The sequence below is a fragment of the Aythya marila genome (assembly GCF_965140915.1).
Source record: "Aythya marila genome assembly, chromosome: 19".
Taxonomy (NCBI): domain Eukaryota; kingdom Metazoa; phylum Chordata; class Aves; order Anseriformes; family Anatidae; genus Aythya; species Aythya marila.
This window is the reverse complement of record NC_139060.1, coordinates 4,086,981-4,111,718: the sequence shown is the minus strand read 5'-3', so window position 1 is coordinate 4,111,718 and position 24,738 is coordinate 4,086,981. Positions and strand designations below refer to the sequence as shown.

Here is a 24,738-nt window from a genome sequence, read left to right as displayed (position 1 = left end):
CTTCTGGCCTCTTATTATGGGGCCAAGATACAATTGTGCAAGAGTTAGCTGAGCTTACTTCTATTTCCTTCCTGCGTATCTGCACATAAACCCCAAAATGCCAGTCTCCACCAGGCAGTAGTCACCAAGACACTGACTGATCTCTCACCAAAATTCCCCAAACAAATGAGATACAGCTAACAAACCTTCCAAGAAAAGGCTTTCTCCACATGAAACGTCTCTGGCAAGCACCAACATGCCTCCTGTAAAAGGAACAAGGTTAATTTCCTACCAGCCCTTCCTGAAGGCTCTCAAACCTTAGATTACTGCCTGAGAACAAGTGGTAGTTCACGAGGTCTCTTAACGATGTCTACAAATGGAGGGTTTTGAGCTCCTGACTATGTTGTCCTGTCTCCCAGCTCATGAACCATTGCTGTCCAAGAACAGGTCCCCTCCAAAGAGCATGTAAAGGCCTCCTTGTCTGCTCAACAGAAACACAGGGGAATTTAGATGGAAAAAGACCTCTGGAGAGATAATGCCAAAGTTAGGTCAAGCTGCTCAGGGCCTGGAACAGCTTGAGTTTTAGGAAATCATTGGCCTCAGGTAAGCCTTGTTCTTCACTCCGCATGGAGGCACTCAATGAGGAGCACTGTGGGACAGCCACAAGTTACTGTGGCAGTGACCATCAACACTGGGGAATCTCTGCTGTGGTCTAGGTAAGCTATCTCCAGGCTCACCAATGCTGTTTCATCCTGCTACTTTTCCATCTGCTCTGCCCTGCCCAGCAGAACACAGCCCTCCAAGTCCCCAAAGATTCAGACCTTACTGGGGGAGCTGTTTCTTAGCCCAGGTTTTACTGTGGCAGCTACTTTCCACAATAATGAACTGTTCACCCACAGTTAGCCCAGACCACAGCAGCACTGAGGTCAGAAAAAGGAAGAAGTTAACTTACTCAACATCACTTTCAAGTGTGTTCATCAAATAGTACAGCTCCTTCATGCACAGACCTGCAGAAGGCAATGGAGAGGCAGACACAGGTAGATCAGCTGCACAGCCACAGCACGACAGCTACAACCAGCCACCATGCAGCCCACGGGACCTCTCCCCCCACAACAGCATCTCCTGGGTCCCTGCAGCTGTCAGATCTGCAGTCGAGCAGACCAGACCCTGTTTCAGAGTTTGGAGCCTCCAAGTGGCTGTATTTGATTTAGGCCCTTGCTAGCAAAAATTAATAGGCCTTCTGGTAGTGAACCCGAGGACCACGAGCGCATTCAAACAGCTCCTGCTGCACAAAGCAATCCATTATCCCCCAGACAGGCAGCACAATGCAGCCACAACTCACTCTGTGATGCTTGGGTACAAAATCCAGAAAGCTGAGGACAGCAAAGGCTCGCAGCAGTAAGAAGAAATGCACATGCAGGAGAAATCCTCCAGTCCCAACCAGGGCTGCTTCCAGCGCTGAAATCAGCAGGTTCTTGCCAGACAAAAGATTAGCTGGGAGCAGTTTAGTAACACGGACCACAGCTTGTCTGAGCTGCTCTTCACCTTAAGCAAGGTGTTGTGCTGATCCAGAGCACAAGCCTGGCTTGCCCTGAGTGCCCTGCATGAATTTGGGACCGTGGATGCAGCAGGGAAAGACTTCTCCGTCATGTGCACCCTTCTGGTGACATGACCCAAAGCAGGAAATGTGAGGGAATTGACACTCCAGGCACTGCTGCAGCTCTAAGGGCCTGAGGAAGGGGAAGGATTTGCCCCTGAGGGTGTCTGATTTGGGAGAGGCCCAGAGGTCTGTCCCCTCACCCAGCCCATCAGCGTGCCTAGCTCCTCCTGCTGGCTTCATGGAGCTGCTGGTGTGCTGGTGTTGGCACGTAAGGATAAGGATTTTCCAGCATTAGTTGTTTTTGCTGTTTCTTTGTGTTTTTTTTTGTTTGTTTGTTTTTTTAACCATTAGCAAAGAGGCCATTCAGATTGGAGATAAAGACTTTTAATTTGACTTTCCTCAGCACTTCCCACATCGTATGACAAAATAGTCGTTACATTACTGTGCGCCACGATGGCTCTTTCTTTTTTATGAAAATGACAATGGTTGCATCTTGGCCATTAAGCAGCAGTGATTTTTTTCTGTGACAAACAACTGGCCTTTCAATGATGGTATGAAATTAGAATTGGTTTGCTTTCCCTTGGAGGGAGATCAGAAGCAGTTACATACACTCGTACAGGCATCGTACCAGTGGGTCTCCCCTGGACCTCCTGCACATACCACACAGAGGCTTTCATCAGCCGATTAATTTCTGGGTTGCTACACACATACACACAATGCAGGTAAACACCCACCTCTGGACCCTAATTCTGCAAAGATTGCAGTGGCATTTATCAGAAGGTGACTGCTAGACCTCCCCCGTCCCAGGAATCTCATTCGGTTATCACAGAAGCACGTTAACCCTGCTCTAGCCTCCCGCAGCCCTGTACACACATACCAGACAGGAGGCTTGCCTTGCTCTGAGGTTTTTAAATATTAACATATATTAATACAGGGGAGAATTCATGAAGTTAACACCCAGCTGTTCTACACTTCTTCACAATAACAGAAGGATTTCTGTACTTTGGGAAAAAAGTCACCTTTTAGATGCTTTTCTACTCACCACACCCCCTGAGACATCCAAGATAACTTGATTTTCTGAAAATTCACCCAAAAGAATCATAGCTAAAGAATCTCTTGGAAAAAAAAAAATAAAAACAAAACAAAACAAAACAAACAAAAAAACACTTTTCTAGTGACAAATATGAGTGCAAGGCTCATGCACAGGAAAGCAGAGCTGTTGCACAGGGAACTGCACATGGTGGGACATCCCTACACACTGGGAATGCACAGATCCCCCTCATCTCAGTCTTTTGGGACACAGGGCAGTGTGTGTTGGATTTATGGAAATTTGTCTCCTTTCCTCCTATCTTCTGGCTTATCCCATTTTGGGGGTCTCTACAGTGAAGACATCCATGGCCAGGAGGGGACCCTCCCTCTATACAGTCCCGGCCCAGCAAGGCATAGTGCAGGGGGACACAAGGGTGAGGGATGGCTGGGAAACAGCAAAGTTCAGTAAAAATTGGGGTTTTCTTACCCACACAGAGCAGGATCACCAGCCTTTTCCACTGGAAAAGGACAAAGAGAAGTCTTCCTGCTACAGATCTGGCATTCATGCTGTCTCCATACACACCCTGCAAAAAAGTAGAGACAACATCAGTCAAATGAGGCTGGGGAGCTTTCATCTGGCGCTTCTGCAGAGACAGGCAGGCTGTGTGCCTGTCCCGTAAGCCTAGACTTGCTGACTCTGTGCCTCTGTCCACATAGCACTGGTGCTCCCCGTGCTCTGCCTGCTGGCCTCAAGGCCCCTGCAAACACTGCTCAGGATCAGTGCAGCTCATCCCTCCCCTGCACAGGATCTGGCATCACGGCTGCGTGCCCAGTAAGCAGGCAGAGGAGGCACCTACCCACCTTCCCTTCTCACGGCCCCACAGTTTGTTCCTCTGACAAAGGAAAAGAGAGCCCACAAAGTGCTGCTTTGACTGCCAATAAAGTCCTGTGATCAATCCTCCTAAGCCGTGGAGTTGGTAGTGTTTAGGTGTCGGGGTTTGACTGACAGCCTTAATTATATAGGGACAGCACCGCAGCTCACGTAGACAATTGGTGGTTCAGGCTGGTGAGAAACAGGAATAATGTGCTCCTCTCTTGGAGGGATGGTGCAGAAAGTGAGCGCTCAGCTTCCCCATCTGATGGTGATCATCTAATTATCCTCAATGAGCTGGATACAAATCCGAGCTCGGCAGCAGGGAGGCAGTCTGCGATGCTCTCAGTCCACCTTCTTCCCCCCATCCCCTGGCCTGGAAAAAGACCTTTGCAAGGCTGATTAATCCACCCAAGCAGACCCTTCTGCTGGCTGCCACTCATCTGGAGCAAGGCTGCCCTCTGAAACCGAGGGCTGGCAGCTGCTGCTCTCCTGGACGATGTCAGGGAGGTCTGGGTGCTCCCCCAGCTATGGGCAGCACGTGAAGCGCATCAGAGCTGGCCGTAAATAGGAAGCCCTGGCAGCCCGCTGTGCTTTGGGACAGCAGGGTCTTTTTCTGGGTGGATGGATGCCTGTTAGGGGAAGGGGATTGGGAGTTTTTCCCAGAAAGACCTTAAGTCAGGGGCGTAGAGAGAGCCAGCTCATCTTTTCTGGCTGCAGACCTACTGTGGAGGTGGGAGTGGGCTGAATGTGTGCCCTTTGTGGGCTGACGTTTTTGCTTAAAAATATAAGGAAGGCAAGAGGTCTCTTACCCCATTTCCCTGCAGGCAAACATTGCAGACTTACACTGTGCTCTCGGTTATAAATACGGTCACCTTTTCTCCTGCTCTGTCAAACTTTGCAGACGAAACTAGATGCGGTACTTTCACCTCTAACTAGACTCAAGGAGCAAATCTTCAGGTCTGAGCAACAATTTTGTACTTGCAGCTTCCCGTCCCTCTCATTTGTCCTCAGAGTTAATACCAACCTGGTATAAGTAGGCATTTCTTGCTGCCTTCTTCTGCTGTGCTTTCCCCAGTGCATGCTAAAGCCAAGGGAGGGCCAGCAGGTACAAAGAGTCCCACAATGAACTACAGCAACCGCATAGGATTTATGTAAACCCTCACTCTAAAGTGAAGGAAAAACACATGTCCAAGGCAGTTACGACAGCAAAAGAACATCCCCTGTCCCTCCTGTTCTCAAGACTCGATCATTGAAACCAAGTCCTGCAGACAGATCAGAGCAGGAGCTGCAGGAGGTCAAGAATGAGCAATTTGAGAACAGCTCTCATTGCTTGGCAGAAAGGCAACAGCTTCTGCACCCAGCCCGGCTTCCAGCAGCACCCCCTCTGCAAAACAATCCCCAAAGACTATGTGCATACACCCTTGTTTCTGCAAGATGCCTCCTGCCTGCCAGGAGGCTTCATTTGCCCGTTTCTACTTCTCTCAAGCCTTTCAGGTTTCTTTTCACAGAGATGTTTTCTTCTTCTGTGTGATTTTTTTTCCTCCTTTCCATTCTAATTAAGGTATTTGTCTCCACAGCAGGAAATGCAAACTGCTGCAGACAATCTCGATATGTATTTTAGAGGAGGAAAAAATATTTAGAAAAGCTATTAACTTCAGATATGCACACAAGCACTCACTAATCATGTCCCTAGAAACCAGGAAAATCAAGAAGAAAAAAAGAAAAAAAAATGAAAAGAAGGATGCTTCTCTTTTTAAAAATAGGAAAAAAAAAAAAAATGATGATCGAGTTTTTAATTCTGTGCCTAGAACTGAAGGGTCAGATTTTTAGCAAAGAAAAAAACGTTCCTGTTAGCTAAAAGCAGGAGCTTTTCCCTAAGAAACTCCAAGAGTTGAGGAGTTGCTGAGTTCTTTTGAAAAGCTGCTGCTCAATATTATCACTGGAGATGGGCTGACTGCTAAGCACTAGTGAAAACCTCGTTTTGTCTAAGCGTAAGGAGCTGAGTGCTGCGGAAAATGCATCTGGATTATGTGTGCTGATTGAATCCCAGGTTCAGAAATCAGCCCTTAACGCCTTCTCCACACACTGTCCTCGCCACATGCATGATCTGAAGGGGAAGGACCCAATTTACTACTCCATGCCTCAGTTTCTCCGCTTGCAAAATGGAATTATCAGAACTCTCTACCTCTCAAAGGGGCTACGAGCCCAAAATCGTTGGCACAGAGCAGCTCCGATGAGTCACTGCAGCAGGCCAAGAATAACACAGAAATACCTAAAGAGATGAGGCATTTTCTATTCTTCAGAGAGCGATTGATTAGTTGAGCTATACTGGGATTTTGGTCCATCAGAGATTGCGAACTTGAAAAAAAAATGGCCTAGAAAATGAGAGTGCATTCTCCTTGATTCTCTTTCCCTCTTCCCACACCACTCCCAGCCTCTGCCTCCCCTGCTCCAAATTTTTTTTTTTTTAAATCTACTTCTCTAAATGTTGTTTCTCTCACATCAGCCCAGCAGGAGAGGCAGAAATCAAATTATAACCACTGAAATACCCATCAGCGCTTAGTGCCAGGGGGTTGGGTGGAGACAGCGGAACATTTTGCTTCAGGTTTCAAAAAAAAAAAAAATCTATCTTTATTAAAATAAACAGGCACAAAAGGAGAAAGAGAAAGAAAATCAATCAGCTGCATTTAAAACAGGGAGATATCAAGCAAGGAGTGCTCCATCCAGAGAGATGGACACAAGCTGCAGAGACCAAGCCCCTCCACCCCTCTCCTTACGTGGAAGAGTGTTCTCCTCTGCTCCTGATTTTGTGCTTTTTCTCCTGGATGTGTGTCTTGTTACTTATGGAGAAGTGCTAAAAAGAACTTTTTCCTATGGGGATGACAACAGGAGGAAAAGCAGAGCCATCCACCTTGAGTCCATCAGATAATTCAAGCCAACCTCTATGAAGATCACACTTCTACATACCCACACAATCTGGCAATAATTTGGGCAGAACTTGCCGCATTTATACATTTTCAGTTCATCTACAAAGAACAGCTAACTACCACGATTGTCACATCCAAATATTTTAAGCAGAGTTTCTCTCCTGCAGGGATTATTTCAGGAGAAAGCATGTGCTACATGGAAATGCTGTTGCAGCCTTTCTGTTCGTCTCTGCAGCTCTCCCTGGATTTTGGCGAGAGGACCGGCAGCTTCAGGAGCCAGCAAACTAACAAATGCGCTCGCCCTGTTCCAAGGCCCAGGTGCCAGCCAGCGGGATATTATCATGCAAGACCTGCACCAGGGCTTGCTTCCGACCAGCACATATCTGGAGCCCATCTCTCTGCCTGCGTGAGCTCAGGAGGTGAAGCCAGACGTGGCAGCGACAGGATCTGAGTGAGCTGAGGGCCGGGGCAAGCGCTTCAGTGCACCCGGGTGAATGCGTTTGGTGTGTGCTGGCATCCAGGTGCTGCTGCCCAAATTAGCCCTACATCTGTCTTGCCACCTGGTCAGGCACAGCTGGTCTCTCTGGGGAAGATTTCGTTGGGTCTCTGCAGAGAAGGGGAATGGCCTCGGGCATGCCAAGACCAGGAACTTGCCCCCGTGCAGCTGTGAGGAGCCACTGCACAAATCCACCCTGCGTTTTGGGAGGTGCCAGCTCACAAATGTGCTCTGGCCCACGGTGCAGCACCGCATGCACTCAGCAACTCCTGTCCCAGGGAGATGGGCGATGCCTTGGAGGCAGCCAGCAGCTCGGGCACAAGGCTTTGCCCTAGCTGGGTTCAGCAGTGGGCTTCATCACCCCCCAAGCTTCCCTCCACACCTCGTCCCTAGAAAACCACCGCACTTGCAGCAGCTTTGCCTCCTCGGAGGGGTTAAAAGCCCAGCTGAGCTGCAGAAGAGGCCGAGGCTGTTTTGCGCTCCTGCAGTGCCATCCTGTGCTTTAGGTATGCACTGCAGCACCTCCTGGATGCCCAAATTCGCAGAGGCCAAGGAGGCAGAGGAACCTGTGAGCAAAACCCTGGGTGTCCCCGGGGTCCTGGCTCCCAGCACTGACCCCCCAGGAGCAGGATGTCCTGCAGCCACCACCTCCACGTGCGCATGGGCACCAAGACATGGTCACAGGAGAGCCCTGCACCATGCTGCTCTCTGGACCACCCCATGCCACAGAAAGTCAGCTCAGTGGCTGTGTCGTAGCTCAGGATGAGACCAGGAGGTGCCACAGCTGCCACAGCCTTACTTCAGCCTGCCGCTGCATACGGTGACCTTAAAGGGAAGACTTTGTAAAGTGGGGAAGGAGGAACTTGGAGGACCCTCAGATGCGTTAATTGGGGATTTTGCAGGGAACACCTCACCAGTGGAGTGCACCCACCCTAAACAGGCGCTTGTTCCCTGCAGTCATCCATGCACAGAGGCAGGAGAGCAGCCACATCCACCCTACATCAACTTGGGCTTCATTTTTCTCCTGCTGTCTTTGCATTACTTTTCAGGAGCTGTAGAGAAAACCTACAAAGAATTTCATGGGGGCTGGGGAGAAGGGAGGCAGGCAGGACCTGCCCCTTTTCCCAGGGAGGTCTCTGAGCCCCAGCATGGCTGTGCTACAAAGTGTGGGTGAAAGCTCCAGACCAAATGCTTCAGCAATCTCAGTGCCCTTCAGCACGGGCCTGAAATCAGCCCAACATCTCACAAGGCTACCAAGATCTCAGAGGGATCTGCCAGCAAAGGAGCCATGGAGTGGAAAATGGGGATTTTGCCCTCTGTTTCACCTGGAAAATTCCCCATCCTACAGATGTCCCAGCAAGGCCTTCTCTCTGCTTAAAAAGCCCTTTTCCAGCTGAGGCAGGTCCTCGGCCGCTGTCAGCGGGCACCGTGCCACACTGTTAAGCGAGTCCATGGGAGAGAGTGCTCATTAACAACACCAGCAAATGGCATCATGATGCTTTGACAGCGCCTAGGGTGAGAGCTGCAAAGTGCCCCGATCAGTGACGGCAGCAGCAAGCAACACGCACAGCGTGGTGTCCGGCCACCTCAGGGGACCTGGGAAGAGGACATCCAGCAGCAGAGCTGGGGATGGAGGAGCTGTGCACAGCGTGGGGAGGGCAGAGCACATGGCTGGCAGCACTGGGGCCACTGGCATCGCTGTGTTTAGCTTGCTCTGGTCTGGCTTCTCATTCAGAAAAGGCACCTTGGGGTGCTGCAGCCTTGTCTCTGTGGAACCAGAACACTTTGCATCCCCTTTGTGGCCAGCATGGGTCCTGTCTCCCCACACGGCTCTTGCTGCCACTTCTTTCCATTCCCCTCCAGGGCACAACTCCAAATGCAACCCTCCTTCAGCCCTCATGTTTTCTCCCATTGATCTGGTGTCAGTTTGCCAGCCCAAAGCTTTAGCAATTCACACTGCCCTCTGCAGCTTTCTTCCCCCCTCCCCAAGCCTCAGAACAGCAGCAAGATGCACAGACAGGCCCTGGAGCCTAACCAAGACCCAAGTTACTCTGCAAGATAAAATACGAACTGCTGCATGGGAAAAATGAGCTAACCCAAGAGCTCTGGGCAGAAGCCCTGCAGGACAGGAGGGAGAGGAAGGATCCACACGAACTGTCAGGCCCAGGGAGAGAGGCTGGCTCTCGGAGCCCCAGGGTTTGCACATGCTTTCCCACATCTCCCCTGCCTGCAGCACAGCCTGACATGGCTGATGCAAGCAGAGGGGATGATGTGCACACCACAAGGCCCCAGTTCACCCTCCAGTGCCCTCACAGCTCTCTCTGCCTGCCTGTCCACACCATGTCCTAGGGCAGAGACTGTCCCAGCTAAGTCCCTGGGAAGACAGACCGGGAGGAAAGGACTGGAGAGAGAAGAGAGGAAAAGCCTGTCACAGCTCCTTGGGCCCCACACAGCAGGGTGCAGCCTGTATGTGGGGCCAAAAAGCAGTCACTGTGATCAGCTTCACTGCAGGGACAGGCACAGGGGCAGCAAAGGGCACTCCTGGCTTCACTGCCTTTGCTTCTGGCTCTTGCACTCACAGGAAAAAGAAAAAGAAAATAGAGTAAAATAAGATTAAAATAAAATATAAAATAAAACGAAATAAAACGAAATAAAACGAAATAAAATAAAATAAAATAAAATAAAATAAAATAAAATAAAATAAAATAAAATAAAATAAAATAAAATAAAATAAAACGAAATAAAATAAAACGAAATAAAATAAAATAAAATAAAATAAAATAAAATAAAATAAAATAAAATAAAATAAAATAAAATAAAATAAATAAAATACCCAAACAAAACAAAATAAATCACCAGAGGCGAGGAAAGTGAAGCAGTCTGACAGCAGACAAGATGAGCAATGGGGTACACACTGCTGGCTAGCCATGCTGGGGTCTGGGTTATAAAACCAAGTGCTATAATAACCATGGCCTGAAATGGCTTTTCTGTGGGGAAAAGGAGGAAAATAAGGCCTGGTGTTACATGGGGACAGGGGCTGCTGTCAGTGTGACAGAGGAGCTCGGCCCGTGGGGCGTCCTCACTCCAGAGCACCCTGCAGCGGGGTATGAGGGGCAGTAACAGCCGGGCCTTGGGCTTTGGGGTGACATGGGGAGAAACCCCACAGCAGAGGACATTTTAAACACCATGTGGCTGTTTGTCTCCCTGGGAAAGGGGCACACCCTCCTGCTTGCTTCAGCCATCTGTGACAAACACCCCTCAAACAAGGGGCGCCGGGGTCTGGTGGTGCCCACCCGGAGGGGCCGTCCCCCTTCTTCACTGCAGCCCTGTCCCCAGGGATGCTGGGCCACTCGTACCATACCTGCCCAAGGTTCCAGGCCCTGCTTTCTCCTCCTCGACCCCTCAACCTGGCAGTCACACAACAGGCCTCCCTACCGAAGTGCTGGCCTGCCCTGCCGAAATCTCCTTGCTTACACTTCCCTTGCTGCTGAACCCTCGTGCTGCAGGCTGGACTGCAGGAACTTGAAAACTTTGGTGTTAGGAGGGGGGACTTTTGGCACATTGCCAGCCTTCCCTCCCTCCCCAGCCAGCTCCCAGCCAGGCTGTGTTAGTCACAGTGCCTTTCACCCCCCAAAAAATGACAGCTAACCACAGGCCGGCCTCTGTAAGCCCATGGTGTTGGTTCTCAGCCCTGTGCTGCACAGGCCCAGCTCTATGTTCCCTGCCCACCTCGGGCACTGCAGACCCTGGTCCATGTCCCTGTCCCCAGCTTGGATTGCAGCACAGGAGTTTGTACCTACACGGGTCCTCTGGAAGCAAGTTGCAGCCCCGGAGAGGCCAAGGAAAGTCATCCTGCTCCTTCCACTGCTTTCAGCCCCTACCTCCAGTGCCAGCCATTTTGCACGACTCCCAAACTGGCTGCTTTGTGACTCCAGGCATCTTGATAAAATCCCTGGAAGTGATAAAAGTTTGCCATCCAACGCAAACAGGGGAGGGAATTTGCTTTTTCTGGTAAGCTGTTTTTTATTTTTTTTATTTTATTTTTATTTTTTTTCAGGCTGTTTATCTGCTGTGGCCTCAGCCAAATTTCCCCCGGAAGCAAGGAGGTAAAGGTGTGATTCACCACCCACCACCAGCATGAGCCAGGGCTTGGTTTCATAAAACCCAGTGGAGAAGTGGAGAGCTGAAATGGGATGGCAGTAGAGAGCTGGAGGGGACAGTGTTCCCTTGGAGAAACTCAGCCAAAGCCCTCCTGTCAAAGCTTTTCCACAGAAATTTTGATTTTTTAAGAAAGCTAACAAAGAACCAAAGTATTTAAGCTGAAACTGTTATAAATAGCTCTGGAAATGTGTCTACCTCAGTGCCCAATATTCCTGTTTTTCTCAAACACTGTAGATCTCTACATTCACTATAATACATGGCTTTGGCTAGCCATGTTCCATTATTACTTTTTAATGAAAAAAATGTATCTGGGAGAAAGTAGGTTCTTTTCAATCAAACAATAAAATAAAGAATTTGCCTAAACTAGATTTTGACAGAAATTCTACTCAGAAGAAATTTATGCCAGTGCAAATGGATGTAAAAAGTTATTAGAGTGGAATCATAATATTTTCCTTGCATTTTATGGTGGCCTAAATGACATCAAAAACATAAGCAAAATTAGAGATATCCATATGTTTTCATTTCTTTCCTCTTTGCATTTCATTACCTCTCCTAGCCTGCTCCATCTGGAGGAAGGTTTCCTGCTAGGCACTCCTGGCAAGGAGTCAAGGGCAAGGGATGCCCTCAGGCCAGTCCCCAGGGCTGATTCTGGGCAACAAGAGAGAAAGAAAAGCAGAGTCTATTTAACCTCATGGTCTTTGCTAAAGCTTAATAGAAAAGCACAGTGGTAGAAAGGGTACCGAGACTGTCCATCCCAAGAACACTCTTAATGTGTCTTCTACTGCCGTGAGCCAAAAACTTCCTACGACTAACTATTCTCTCGGTACCTTCTCTACTTAAGCATATGCTTAATTTGAAATCACGTTGACAACGGTAGGATGCAAGCAGTTTTGCTTAGATGCTCTCCTGATGTGGGTGTCTAGCTACCCATCAGCCCTATCCCTCTTCCTTCCCCCGCTTTGAGTCACACTTCCCAATTTTTTGCTGGCGGTGGTGTCTATTTTAGTAGATGGGAAAGAGATTCCTCTTCAGACTTGCTATGCTGCAATCAGCTACCACCTAGCTAAAAGTTCCTGGATTGCTGCTTTCTAATTACCCCTTGCATACCCAAAAAGCCTGCAGCCGGTGGCACAGCGGGAACAGGCTGGTTTTCAGGTTGTCCCCATGCCTGGAAGGGCAGCAGGCAGCCCCTCTCTGCTCAGCATCCAGTCGTCCTGTAAGGGCCAAGCCTGTTGCAATGTTTTGGCCCAGAGGCAGATAAAAACACAGCTTTGATTAGAGATAAGGGGATGTTTTCCATTCAAAACATTCAAAGAGATATTAGGCAGGATCAATGGAGCAAACTTCTCTTTAAACACCATCTGTAGAAGACAGATCTAGAGTTAATGGGGAAAAGAGCTGTCTGACACAAAAGTAGAGGCCTTTGATTTCATCTTATCCCTGTGCCAAAGCAACCAGCCCTTAGGAGAGCAATGTGCTTTGGTGCATAGGAAAACATCCTTCTGTGCTTCAGAGACTTTGCACAGGAGCTGAGGGAAATCCTGCTTTGCCCTAGAGCAAACCCATGCCAGCAGGGCTGGGGGAGGTCTGAAGCAGCAGTTTGCCATCACAGACCAGCTCCTGGCAACGACAGGCTCTGCTCTTAATTGCACTGACCCCTCTTGAAAGTGGGTTAAGCCCTTCCCCTACAAGTGGGAGCTTTTGTTTAGCATATTTACACAGGATGGCTGCAGGAGGGCTGAATCAAACCGCTGGAGCAGACAGAGCTTGAAGGCTGTGCCAGAAATCTCTTGGTGAATTGAGCTTTTTTAGCTAAGTTGCACGTCCTGTGCTACCTACTGGACATTGCCACCCAACTACAAATGTTCAGTCCCACCGTGGATGTCTGCTGGAGCCCGTGCTCCCCACCCACTGCAAGGAGAGGCAGAGGAGGAAGCACGAAGGCTCCGCATGCAAGCTGCCAGCCACCCACTTGCGTCTGCCAAACTTCCCTGCGTGTTCCCCCAGTCCAGATGAATAGTGTAGGTTCGGTCACGCCACTGCAGAGCGTCACCACTTCAAATCATGAGACCAACTTAAAAATAATAAACTATGATAAATGCTTGCTTCCTCGTCTTTTCTTCAGGGTTTCAGATTTTTTTTTTTTTTTTTTTTTTTTTTTTTTTTTTTTTTTCCTGAGCCTTTAGAACTCTTTGGAGGGTTTTTCTTCACAAATACGATGGCTAAAAGTTTGTATTTGCTTTAGTGAAACCTTGTGATTCTTGTAATTAAAATGTTTCAATAACAGGACTTAGAAAGTTAATCAAACAAAGAAAACCATCAAAACAAACATAACTGTGTTTGCAATAAAGCCCACTAGAACAGGCTACAGTTAAAGGAGGTTTTTGGCCAGGCAGTTTGCTTGCCTGTGTATTTAGAGGATTTACTCAGGTGCAAGAGGAATGGGAATAAATTGATATGGGTACAGGGATGTATTTTTTAAGTTCTGTAAGTAATCCATATAACTTCAGCGGAGGAGCTTGGTTTTTGTGCCATTCCTTTTCCAGAGCAGCTGCATCAGACGGCCACCACCATCATTTTCCAACTTTGCAAAGAGAAATAGATGGGTGCCATAATATGGGTATGGACTCAGGCTCCCCTCCAAGCTCACAACTGGAGGTACCAGAGGCAGAAGGTATCCTTGGGTACACTCCAGCTGACCTTCCTTGGGAAATCAGCCTATCTGCTGCAGACTTCCCAATTCTGATGTCTGTTAGACCAGACATCTCTGTGCTGCTCCCTGTTTTGTGAGCCAAACATGTCCAAGGGATGGGAGGTGAAGAGAGAATGATTTTTCACTGTCTCTTTAATGCAAAATCTGGGAACATCGAGTTAAACTAGTAGGTGATATGCTGAAAATAAAATAAGATGTACAGCTTCGTACAGGAGAACTATGGGACTACTTGAGTGGAGATTTTGTGGATGCTGAAAATTTTCATGAGTTTAAAAAAATGACTAGGCAAGTTTGTTGAAAGAAAATTCCAGTTGGAGCTAGAAAACACAAAGATCTCCCTGGACTGTAGATTGCTGGAGGCTGCTAGAGAAATAGCACTGCATGATTGACCTATTCCTGTACATTTCCTAAAGCATCCTCTGTTGGTCACTGCTGGAGACAGAATACTTGGCTTGTGCTCTGGACCCAGCCTGGTCACTCCTTTATTTATACTGGTGTAGCAGCACATGAGGGAGGAAAGATCTGTTCCATTGAGGATTTTTTTTTTTCTATTTTATGAAAAGAGGCTCCTTTGAAGACTGAGTCTCATCAGGAATTGGTAGTGGGACTCTAGCATGGCAAGTCAAGGGTCCAATGACTGTATGAGCAGGAACATCCCCAAAACAGCCAGTAGGGCTTTATTAATAGACAGCACTGTCAGGTAGTTTGGGTGGAAAAACACATTCCTGCTATCAGCTCCAAAGGCTTAGCCTGGCAGAGAGAGTGACTGCAGATTGTGAGTGTCTGTTTCCTTTTCTTTGTTTCCTTGTTGTCTTTTTTAAACAATCTGCCAATTCATCATTAAGAAATTAAATATTTTATAGCTGCTCTGATGCTGATGACAGGTGCCAGATTGATTGGTTCTGGCAGAGGAAATTTGCTGCTCTTTTCTTCCCTTTGCAGCAATAAGTTATGTGCACAGGGGTAGAAAGAGGGAAGAGATGAAGTCTCCAAGCTGTCCAGATCTGACCCAATAAAGAGTTTAAAAATAGGTACAATCTGGAAACATTTTGGTGCCAACAACAACAACAAAAAAAGCCCAGCTAGAGTGTCTGCGTTTGCTACTCCTTTATGCAGCAGGTGGATGGGGAGAGTCCTTGGCATGGCTAGCAGAGATATCAAGGTTGCCCTGACTTACAGAACCCCCAGGACAGTGCTGCTTCAAACCAAAGGAATAATCACGGAATTGAACCTTAGCACCAGAGACCTGGCACATCAGGGAGGCATCAGCTGCTGGGACCCAGCAGACCTCCCCTTCCCACGTGCAACCTGCCTGCTCCCCCTTAGCCCCATCCTGACCAGCCCCCATCTCACATCCTGGGAGCAAGGGGATTTGGGAAGTCTGTGGCCATCTCTGATCGCCTGCACCCGCTCCTTCTGCACTGCCTTCCCCATAAGCCAAGTCCCCCTGGGGCAACCTGGTTTATGCAGCACTCGGCTGAGGAGACAGACGAGACACGTTCCCAGAGATGACACTAACAAGATTTACTACGTGACTAAGGCTTGCAATCGGTGGTGATAACTAGAGAATTACCCTGATAAATATTTGATATGATTTGGAGAGTAATAATAGATTTTTCTTGCCCACAATTTCCATCAGAAAGAAGCGAGGGGAAGGAGCTGCTGAAAAGGGGAACGTAATAGTGGCGTGTGTATTTCTGGCTAAGGTTACCTGTCTTCTGCAAGAGATCAGTGGGGAGTAGGGCAGGGGGGGCATGGAGGGGCAGAAGGTGACAGAGCATCCCTCAGCCCCACCGCATGCAAGCTGTGAGAGGCTTGAGTGTGAGACAAGTGGATGATGCTGGGGGAAGGAGGACAGAAAAAGAGGTCAGGGAAAGAAGACAGGATGTAAAGATCCTGGGCAGCAATGGAAAAAGAAGGCTGGGCTGGCGATGGGGAGGGAGGGCTGGGATGCACAGACAGCTTCCTCCTTGCTGTTGGACATGAAAGGACACGAGAGCTGGCTGCTGCTGCAAAGGCAGAGTGTCCTTTTGCAAACCATCTCGGGATGCACATCCACAGGCGGGTGTAGGCGGGCTGCCTGTATCTCCACCAGCCACTGCTGGGCCAGGGGAAGGGTTTGTGCCTGTGCTCCCAGTCTGGAGGGCAGAAACCTGCTTGTAAGCTGAACCTTTCCTTTAATGAGAGCACCCCAACACTCCAAAATCCCAACAGGACTTCAGTTTATCAGAACAAACACATGTTATTAACATGTAGTTGAGAGCAGCAAACATCTCTATCAGAGAAGGTCAGAGCACCCAGAGACACACATCATGACCCTGAGGACTGTGAAAGCAGATCTTCTCCTCTCCCACTGATGCAGGGCAGTCTCAGAGACCCCTCAGTACTTCCTATTACTTGGTGCCTTTCTTTCCAGTGCTTCATCCTCCTGATCTAACCACCCCCTTTGGAGCAGAGGCTTGACAATACCTGGCACGGCTGTGCCCGAGTCTTCTGTTTCCAATAGGACAAAATCAATATTCCTGATTTCCAGAGAAGCTGTCACTGGTGGAAGCAGCAGAAACTCTCTGCTTCTGGAACAGTGGGCCTTCTTTTGCTTTGGTGCTCAATTTGAGGCCTCTGACACTAAGTGTTCGTCTCATTCTTTATTCCCGTCCTTATTTTCCACTCAAGTCATTATTCAGGCTGCATTCAGTGGCATTGGCTGGAGGAGATTTTAAGCTAATGCAGAGAAAGCAAGTGAGAACAAAGATCATAGCAAGGAAAGTGGTACTTTGGCATGTTCACGTAACAGCTACTCCATCAGGTGAAACATGACAGTTATTGTAGGAATCTCTTCATAAACCCTAATACACACTCAATTATATACTCTTAAGATTTTTGTTCCATGTCATTCATCTAAAGAAGTGTCAGATGGAGAAAGGCAATAATCCACAGAGACCCCAATTCACTTTATCCATACTCTCAGGGATATTTATTAATAGCAGAGCTGTCAGTTAATTGCACGTGTCCTGTTACAGGAGATCAATCACATGCAGAGGAGCTCAAAACCAACTTAGTGTCGTTTTACACAGAACTGTTTAGTCAGGGCTGCATTTGTGTCCTTCCTGGACTCAAACAACCTTTTGGGAGGGTTGAGATTTGCCATGGGTGAACTGTCCTAGGAACATTGCTTCCCTCCCCAAGCACATAGCTAACTCTGGTCTGTCTGCAGCAGCCGGTGGTAAACCTTTGGGTTGTGGTGTGGACACAATCCGAGGGGACAGATATTGACATGCACAGCCCTGATGCACGCCATATTAAAGGGTAACAGGAAGAAAAGTCCAAAGGGCTTTTCCTCTGCAAGAGGCTGTGGACAACCTGGTTGTCTCTTTCTCAAGCCAGTGGGAAGACGAGAAAAGGGAATGTGCAGCACGTAACAAACAAAACTGCTCAGCTGTTGATAAATCACCCATCTTTTATTTAGGAACACGTAAAGTTCCTAGGCAGGGATAGGGATCTTGTTGCATGTTTTCATTACGCCCAGTAATATTCATGGGCTCTTGAAATGAACAACAACTTCCATCATCACATCGTAAAGGTTAATCTCCCCTTCAAGCAATCATCTTCGTAAGAATGACGAGTTTAATTTTAAGGGATAGATCCTAGACAATAAAGCTACAACTTACACTACTGGGATGAAGGCAGACTCAGACACACAAGGCTGTCTCCGATGATGGATTCATTCAAATCCAGAGAGCTGGAGTTGAAAGAAAAATTCAATAAAGCCTGCTTGATTTTTTTCCTTTTCTGCCCATTAACTTGTCACCAGATGCCTTAATTAGATATTGTTATTAACAAGAATGTAACACAGAAATTAAACTTACTCCACGCTTTATCTCATTTGGCCAGTAAGGCAATTTTCCCCAACTGTGCGCTTTTGAGGGCGTTGGATCTGCTTTGTCTGTTCTCTTCATCTCTGGAACAGCTCCAGATCTGGACCCAATTCAGCTGTGCATTTGGGCCTGAACCTCTCTCTAAACATGTGGGGTAGTGAGATAGGCTTTTCACTGAGTTCAGACAGTTAGCAAAGACTTTTGTGTCTCGTCCTGAAACCAAAACGTCCAAAATCACACCAAAAATGTGCACAAATGTGTGTGGGTTTGGGAGACTTTTATGTTCTGCCACTTAAATAGACTTCCAGAAAAGCTGCCAGCTGCCCTCCTGCCCTGGCCTTTCTCCACAGAGCCACTTCCATCTGTCCATGCTTTGAAAAGGTCGTGGTGCCATTGCCCAGAAGTGCCGGGCATTGACCTTTTCTGGAAGGAACAAATACTGACACTCAGAGGTTCACCGTCGACCTGCCAAAGTGGTGATCCCACAGGAAGGGAGGGGGCTCAGCACAGACGGGGAAATTAAGCCTGACATTCTACATATGTGTCTGAAAGAGGACTTGGTCCTTAGCAGAGGTGTCTTCCCCATATAAACCCTCTCTAAGGAGGTCTTCTGAGCTGCCGGGGCCAGGAGGGGTGATACAAGTCACTGAGCACTTGGCTGTGTGCTGGCCAGGGACACCTCGGGCAGGGCAGGGAAGGGCGCTCCTGTCATGCAGACACTGAGCTTGGATAGCCTGACTCTCACATCATGTTGAATAAAGCACTACGTGCTAAAAACTCCTGAATATTTTTCACAGCTGTAAACCTTGACTTTGGGCCCATTGCTTTCAATCCCTGCACCTCAGTTTCCTGCTCAATCAGGGATTATGGCATTTCTTAGGGTGGACGGCAAGAGTGGACTGAGGAGAGGTAGCACAGGAGCACAGGTGTCACTTGCTGCCCTAACTGCTCATCTCCATCCCCTCTGAGGCTAAACCACCATCCCCCAGGCCAAATCCTGCCCACCAGCCTCCCTCCTATGCTCTGTGTGAAACGAACTTGGGTCAGGAGCTGCAGAGAAGGAAAATAACAAAGACAATTATGGTTCAGCAGAGTTCCTAACATACATCACATACATCAGAAAGACAAGCTGCTCCAGCATGCACGTTATAGTGGTAGTGAAGGCGGACAGGTAGAGCCCGTGTCCACAGCATGATGCCACTCCACTGCAGACTGGTGTGTTGGCATTTTTTAAGAGGCAACAAGTCACTGACAACCCTGAACACACAGCTCCTGCTTCTTCCTTCCCTAGGGCCCTGCAGATTCCCCAATGTCTGGCTACTGCTAATGCAAAAATCACACTAGGGGACAAAACTTCATAAAAAAAAAAAATCTTAAACATGAAGAATGCCAGCTTCTACATGAAATTATAATGTGTGCTGCTGGTCCAAAACTGAGAAGAAACCCTGCCAGATCACCTTCCCCTCTCTCCCTCCCACCCCCTTCCAAGGGTATATCACCTTGATTGCTCAAATCTGACTGTTTCCCAATCTTCATTCATCTCACATTGACCTCCCAGCATGGCAGGCAGCAATAATCAAAGCTGTGACACGTGTGATAGCCCCGTGCCAGACAAGACATTAATGGTTCCTTTAAGTTTAAGCCCAGCTCATACCCACCCAGTAAATAGCCTTCTCAGCAAGGTCCTCAAATCTATAGCTGGTTCATCAGAAAGCACTTGTCCCAGTTTCACAAAAGGCCTGAAAATGAGGCAAATATAAAGAAAAAAAAAAAAAAAAAAGTGAGTGCTGGTTAGAATGAGTCTAATGCAGGAACAACAGACAGGAGGGGAAAACATGCTCTGCACAAATTGTATCAGCAAACCTGATTCCAAATGGCAGCTTAACATCTTTAGGCATCCTTAGTCAGCAAAACGGAGATGTGTATGTCTAATACATTGATGTAAGTTAGGAGGAAAGGAATGCTAACCAAAGGAGTAAAAATATGATAGTGCAGGATAGCAAGCAGATCACCAGCAGCCTGGTCAGATAGCTCAGGTTCTTACACCATGTTAACTCTCCTACTGATCTGGTTTCCCTGATTTTGTTACCTGACCTGGCTGCTTTAGAGCTGAGATGTTCCCACATGGGCTGCAATCGTAACTTCAGTTTCCCACGTTGATGTACTGGCTTTCTGGCAGGGGCATCAGGACTGAGAAAGCTGGCCAGAGTACTGGGAAGAACTTGAGGGAGAATTCCCCTGCCTGGGAACACTCGAATATCAGGGACCTCCTGGGTTGGCAAGGCCAGTCCTTGTCATTGCAGGTGTGAAAGGAAAAGCTCAGACCCCAAAATGTTTCCTCTTGTCCCTGCAGCTTCCACCAGCAGGCAGGGAACCTGCTTTCCTAATTCTTGTCTGACCACGTTCCTGCCATGGATGCCTCAGCACCATTGTTCCCTCAGCTCGCAGAGCTCTTACACCTCTCTGGGGCTTCACCCATATCAGCCTGTGTTCTACTGCATAAAACATGCTGTTCCTGACTCTTCTGCTCCCCTCTCTGTGATCTGCTTTCCATTTCTAGATCAGCTTCCAGCCTTCCTCTGCATTCCTGCAAGGTTAAGCTTATCTTGACCTTAAAAACCAAGACCCACAGTCAATGACATCATTTTTAACCTTTATTTGCTGAAGTACCCCTTCTTCCAAGAATATCATTTGCCTTTCTGTGGCTGACATCTTGGTTAGTCTGCAGCCACTCAGAGCACACAGATCTCCTCCTTGGTCATTTGCTGCTCAACATCTTCTAAATTATATCTGAGGCTATTGCAAGTCCTCAGATTCATGGCCTGTCATCTCAAACTTTTTGTTTTCCATCTCATTTCTGTTATTCTTATTCTCAAGGTCATTTAGTTCTTCCAGTCTTGCATTCTCATTTTCCTCTGTATTAACAAAACTTCCAGTTCTGTGTCACTGGGGGATTTCAGCTTCAGGATTGTGTTCTCACTGCTGAGATGATACACAAGAAGAAAAGATCAGTTCCAAAGGTGTTCTGTGAGAAACTCTTCTAGTAAATTCCCTCCTGAGGGTTGCACCTCACCTTACAGTTTACTAATCCTCATTTCCTCCAGCTTCACTAATAATTTCCCGCATGGCACCTACCAGATACCTTTCTGAAGCCTAGATAAAGGAGATCGGCAGCATTTCCTTTGTCTAGAAAATCAAGTGTCTTATCAAAACAAAGCTATCGTGTTCGTCTGACACAATCTACATTTTGTAAACCCATGTTGCATCTTATCTCATTTCCTCTTTATCTCCAGGTATTTAATTGCTCTTTCCTTCAAAATTCACTTTGAAATCTTGAGCCAAGGTTAGGCTAAGAGGCTTCTAGTTAACTAGGTAACTTTTCCTCCACTACTTACTACTTCTACTCTTCTCTTCTCCCATGGCATGACCCCTACGGGCTCTTATTAATGATTTTTATGTGGGACCACCTCAGTGTGCTGATTCTTTCTGACTTACAGCTCTGTGTTGTAGGAGCTCAGTTGTTCCAGGTGTGGTCCAAGTTAAAGCCTGGTGGGGAGCACACTGCAGGAGAAAGGATTTGCCCGGGTAACCCTGGGTTGTGGTGGACAGAGGTCTGCAGGAGAAGTATTTTGGGACCTGGGCTCTGCGGAGATCCAGCATAAGAGTGGGTAGAGAGGAGGCTGGCTCTGCTGCTCGTGAAAACAGGCGGCACAGGGCACTAACGAGGTGCGACCGAGCTGTTTTGTTTGCAAGCAGCTTTTGAAATTTTAGACTTATTAGCGACGGTTGTCAAAGTGCTGCTTGCAGAGTTCCCTGCGTCGCAGGCGACTGCCAGAGCTTTAATGTTAATTGGACAGATTGTCTCTGGTTTTGAAGAGAAAGCTGTGATTAATGAAACAACTGTTAACAAGGCTGGAGAGAAGCAGACCCTTCACCTTCCTTCTTTGGGGGGGAGGTAAACAACAACTTGCTCTGGCTGCCCTTAGGAAGTAGCTGATGGAGGGACCTCCTCAAGGGGAAGGCCAAAACCAGGTTGCAGAGATGAATTCAGGGAATTCATGAGAGATATGAAACACCTCCGTGCCTTCAGGTGGAGGCAGGACATCCACACTCTTCTGCCTCTTCTGCATGTCAGTTCCTGGGCAAATCTTCTTAGGTTTACCTGAGATTCAGACCTGACAAGGAAAAAACACAAGATCTCTGCTCACCAACCTTCCAGCACTACCACTCCAGAATTTCAGACCTGCTTCCTGCAGATTTCTGGAGATGTCCAGAGCTTAAAACAGATGGCACCTTCACCCTCTGTTGTACAGCCTTTCCCCTCGTCCAGGAACACAGCCTCTTAGCACACAGGTTAAAACATTTCCTGTTGGTTTCAGAAGGGAAGCAGAGAATTGTGCACGGGATTATCCAGCTCTCCCTCGGCTTTTGTTTCAGTCTTTCTTCTGCAGAAGGAGGGGGCTGGAGTGCTTGGTGCCTGAGCCTTACCAGGGTCTTCCTGCAACTCTGTGGAGCCACCCAGCCCCTTTACCAGCACGTACATCTTAATTTTGTTCTCCCTGTAGCTAGCAGCAAAACTCCAGCCTGACTTCAAGGGGACAAAGATCAGGCCTCAAATGTCTGCCTCGAGCAGTGAACTCCGAGTCCTCCCCCCTCGCGTGATGTGCTCGCACTCTGAGGTCTCCGGTCATTACTCTCCTTGCTGCCTCATTACCACAATGTGCCATTAAAGTTTCGCTCACTTGAAAATGATCTCTTATTATCTCTCCATGGAAATTGCCCCGGCAACAAGCTTTCTTCAATATCTATCAAGCCAAAGAAAGCCATTAGAGAAATTACAGTGAGCTGCACAGGCGCTCACGCCCCTTCCCTGGCAGGTAGGCTCCCCTGGCACCCGGTGCCACGTCCTCGCGCTGCTCTGGCTCCATCATGAGGCCAGCAAAAGAGCAGCCAGGTGATCCTGATCAGGTCCCTGTGGGGCTGGGGTGGAGGAGACCTGGAGCCCAGGCCGGCAGTGGGCACCACTCGAGGCATGGCCTCTCCCCAGGGAAAGGAGGATGTGCTGGGAGCCTGCACCACGAGTGTGGTTTAATAGCGAAACAACCGGGGAACGGCATTGACTGTCTGTACAAATGTGGGTAAAGGTCCCCAAATGAGCCTTTTTGGTTGCCTTCGTTTTGGGATGTCTCCCTTGGGATGCCTGGAGAGCCTCCCCTCTTCCATCTGGAAGCCACCGTGCTGTTTGTCTGCCTGCATCGCAGCAGGCTGCCTTTCCATGCCAAGGAGAAAAGGGGCACATCAAGGGCATGATTCATTTCACCTCTGCTGGGCTTCGGCACGGGATGAATTGCACACCAGAGGTATCTGTTTCTCTCCGATGTCTACAGAAGTCAAAATAGCTCGCTCTGCTGTAGGTGTCTGTGTTGCCAGGTGAAGCGAGGTCTGCATACGATATCCTGGGTTAGGGACTTTGAAGAGAGGAGGAACACCAGCTGATTGCCCATTTACAAATATAACCCAGACCTGTGCAGAGGGAGGGCTTTGGCTCGTGTTATCCTGGGTATTTGACGGGGAAATATCAGGCTTCATCAGACTACTTGAAGCTGTATTTGGTATTTAAAATGTTACAAAGTCCTCTGAACTTGGATGGGGTGGCAGCAGACCAGGTCCCAGGTCCCCCTTTAATCTGTACTCCCTCCCGTGACTCCAAGCCACGGTGAAGGCACATGATTATTATTTTTATTTCTATTCCTCTCCCTTGGCAGAACAACAGTGCTGGCTTGTCTGCCACCTTCAGCAACAGTGAAAGAACAAAAAGCTCAAGGCATTTTCAGAACAACAAGCCAGAAACAAACTGCTAGAAACACTCGGCAGGAGCAGGGCCCTGCTCTGCCCTCTCCATCACCAAACTCTGCAGGCTGTGCTTCTGCACTTAGAAAAAGGTTTGCTTTGCTGCGTGCAGCCCTGAAAATGGTGAAAGGGAAAAGAAGATGGGCATTTCTTCCTTGCCAGTCAGAAGCCTGGCTTCACTCAGATTTTTATAGCAGGAGCTGCATCCAGGCACCTGCTTGCCAAGCACTGGCCAGTGTAGGTACAGTGTGCCTGCACTGCAAGGGTCGCATCCTGCCTGCAGCTAAGGCATGGGAGAAGGGAGAAGACAAGAGGTTATCTGCCAGGCTAGTGACAAGAGCACTGACTCTGAGCGATCATTATGCTGGAAGCGTAGACAGATCCCCGTGGGGGTTGCATGTTGGATATCTGCTTTCTTCTAGTCAGTATTGTAGTGCCTTCTGGTGTTACACAGCCCGCCGCTGTGCACGCATTCCCTTACCTCTCTGCACATCTCTTATCATGAAAGTTTGTGACTGCTCTGAAATACCCAGAGCTTTCTCATCTCGTTTGCCACCGGCTTTTGCAAATAAAGGCCACTGGGCTCTGCATTAAGCAAGGGCTGAGGCACAATTATTGGAGCACCTGGCTCCAGGGAGATGTTCTGTATCCTGCTTGCTGTTTTTCCAGATCTTATCCTCACCAAATCATCACCCATGTTGGACATCCACCCTGGTACTTCCAGCTTTGCCCTGCACTGGAGCAGCTGCTCTGCTCAGAGATGGGCTCTGACTCTCAGCCAAGGTCCCCAAGGGCTATAATTACATCAGTACTGAAGAACAGCTCAGGTTCCTTGACTCCAACTTATTCCAACTGTACAGCTTGCCAAACTGCCTTGGCAAAGTGGTGTTATGGCTTAGCCCAGGGGTGGGTGGAAAAGTGTAAAAGAGAGGGAAAAAGGGTGATGCTGGTGCTGAAAAATATGGGGAGATAAGGGCAAAAAGAAGGAAGCTGTGGGAATGTCTCTTGTTCATGATCACAGCTGCTAGGGGACAGCAATTTTCTTGGTAGTGCTTCTCAAAGCCTTCCTGGTGTGTAGGTATCTAGAGAGGCTCGCTTTTGGTGCTGGAGCTGACTGCACAGAGGTGGAAGGTGGGTGTAGGGCGAGTGTTGAGAAAACGTGTTTGCATTTACCTCTGCAGAAGGCCTGCAGCCCCAACAAATCTCATCTTTGTGGTTTCCCTTGCCAACGCCA

At 48.3% G+C, this 24,738-nt stretch overlaps 1 protein-coding gene across 1 annotated transcript in view; it reads right to left on the bottom strand.

Moving 5' to 3' along the window:
• LOC309885679 (CMP-N-acetylneuraminate-beta-galactosamide-alpha-2,3-sialyltransferase 4-like) overlaps positions 1-24,738 on the bottom strand; it is a gene marked incomplete at both ends in the record, with an annotated part of 49,101 nt that overhangs the window by 5,434 nt on the left and 18,929 nt on the right. Inside the window, 2 exons of the mRNA XM_082775902.1 lie at positions 186-242; positions 932-986. Of these exons, the coding sequence (XP_082632028.1) occupies positions 186-242; positions 932-986 (112 nt within the window). The remainder of the gene's footprint in view (positions 1-185; positions 243-931; positions 987-24,738) is intronic.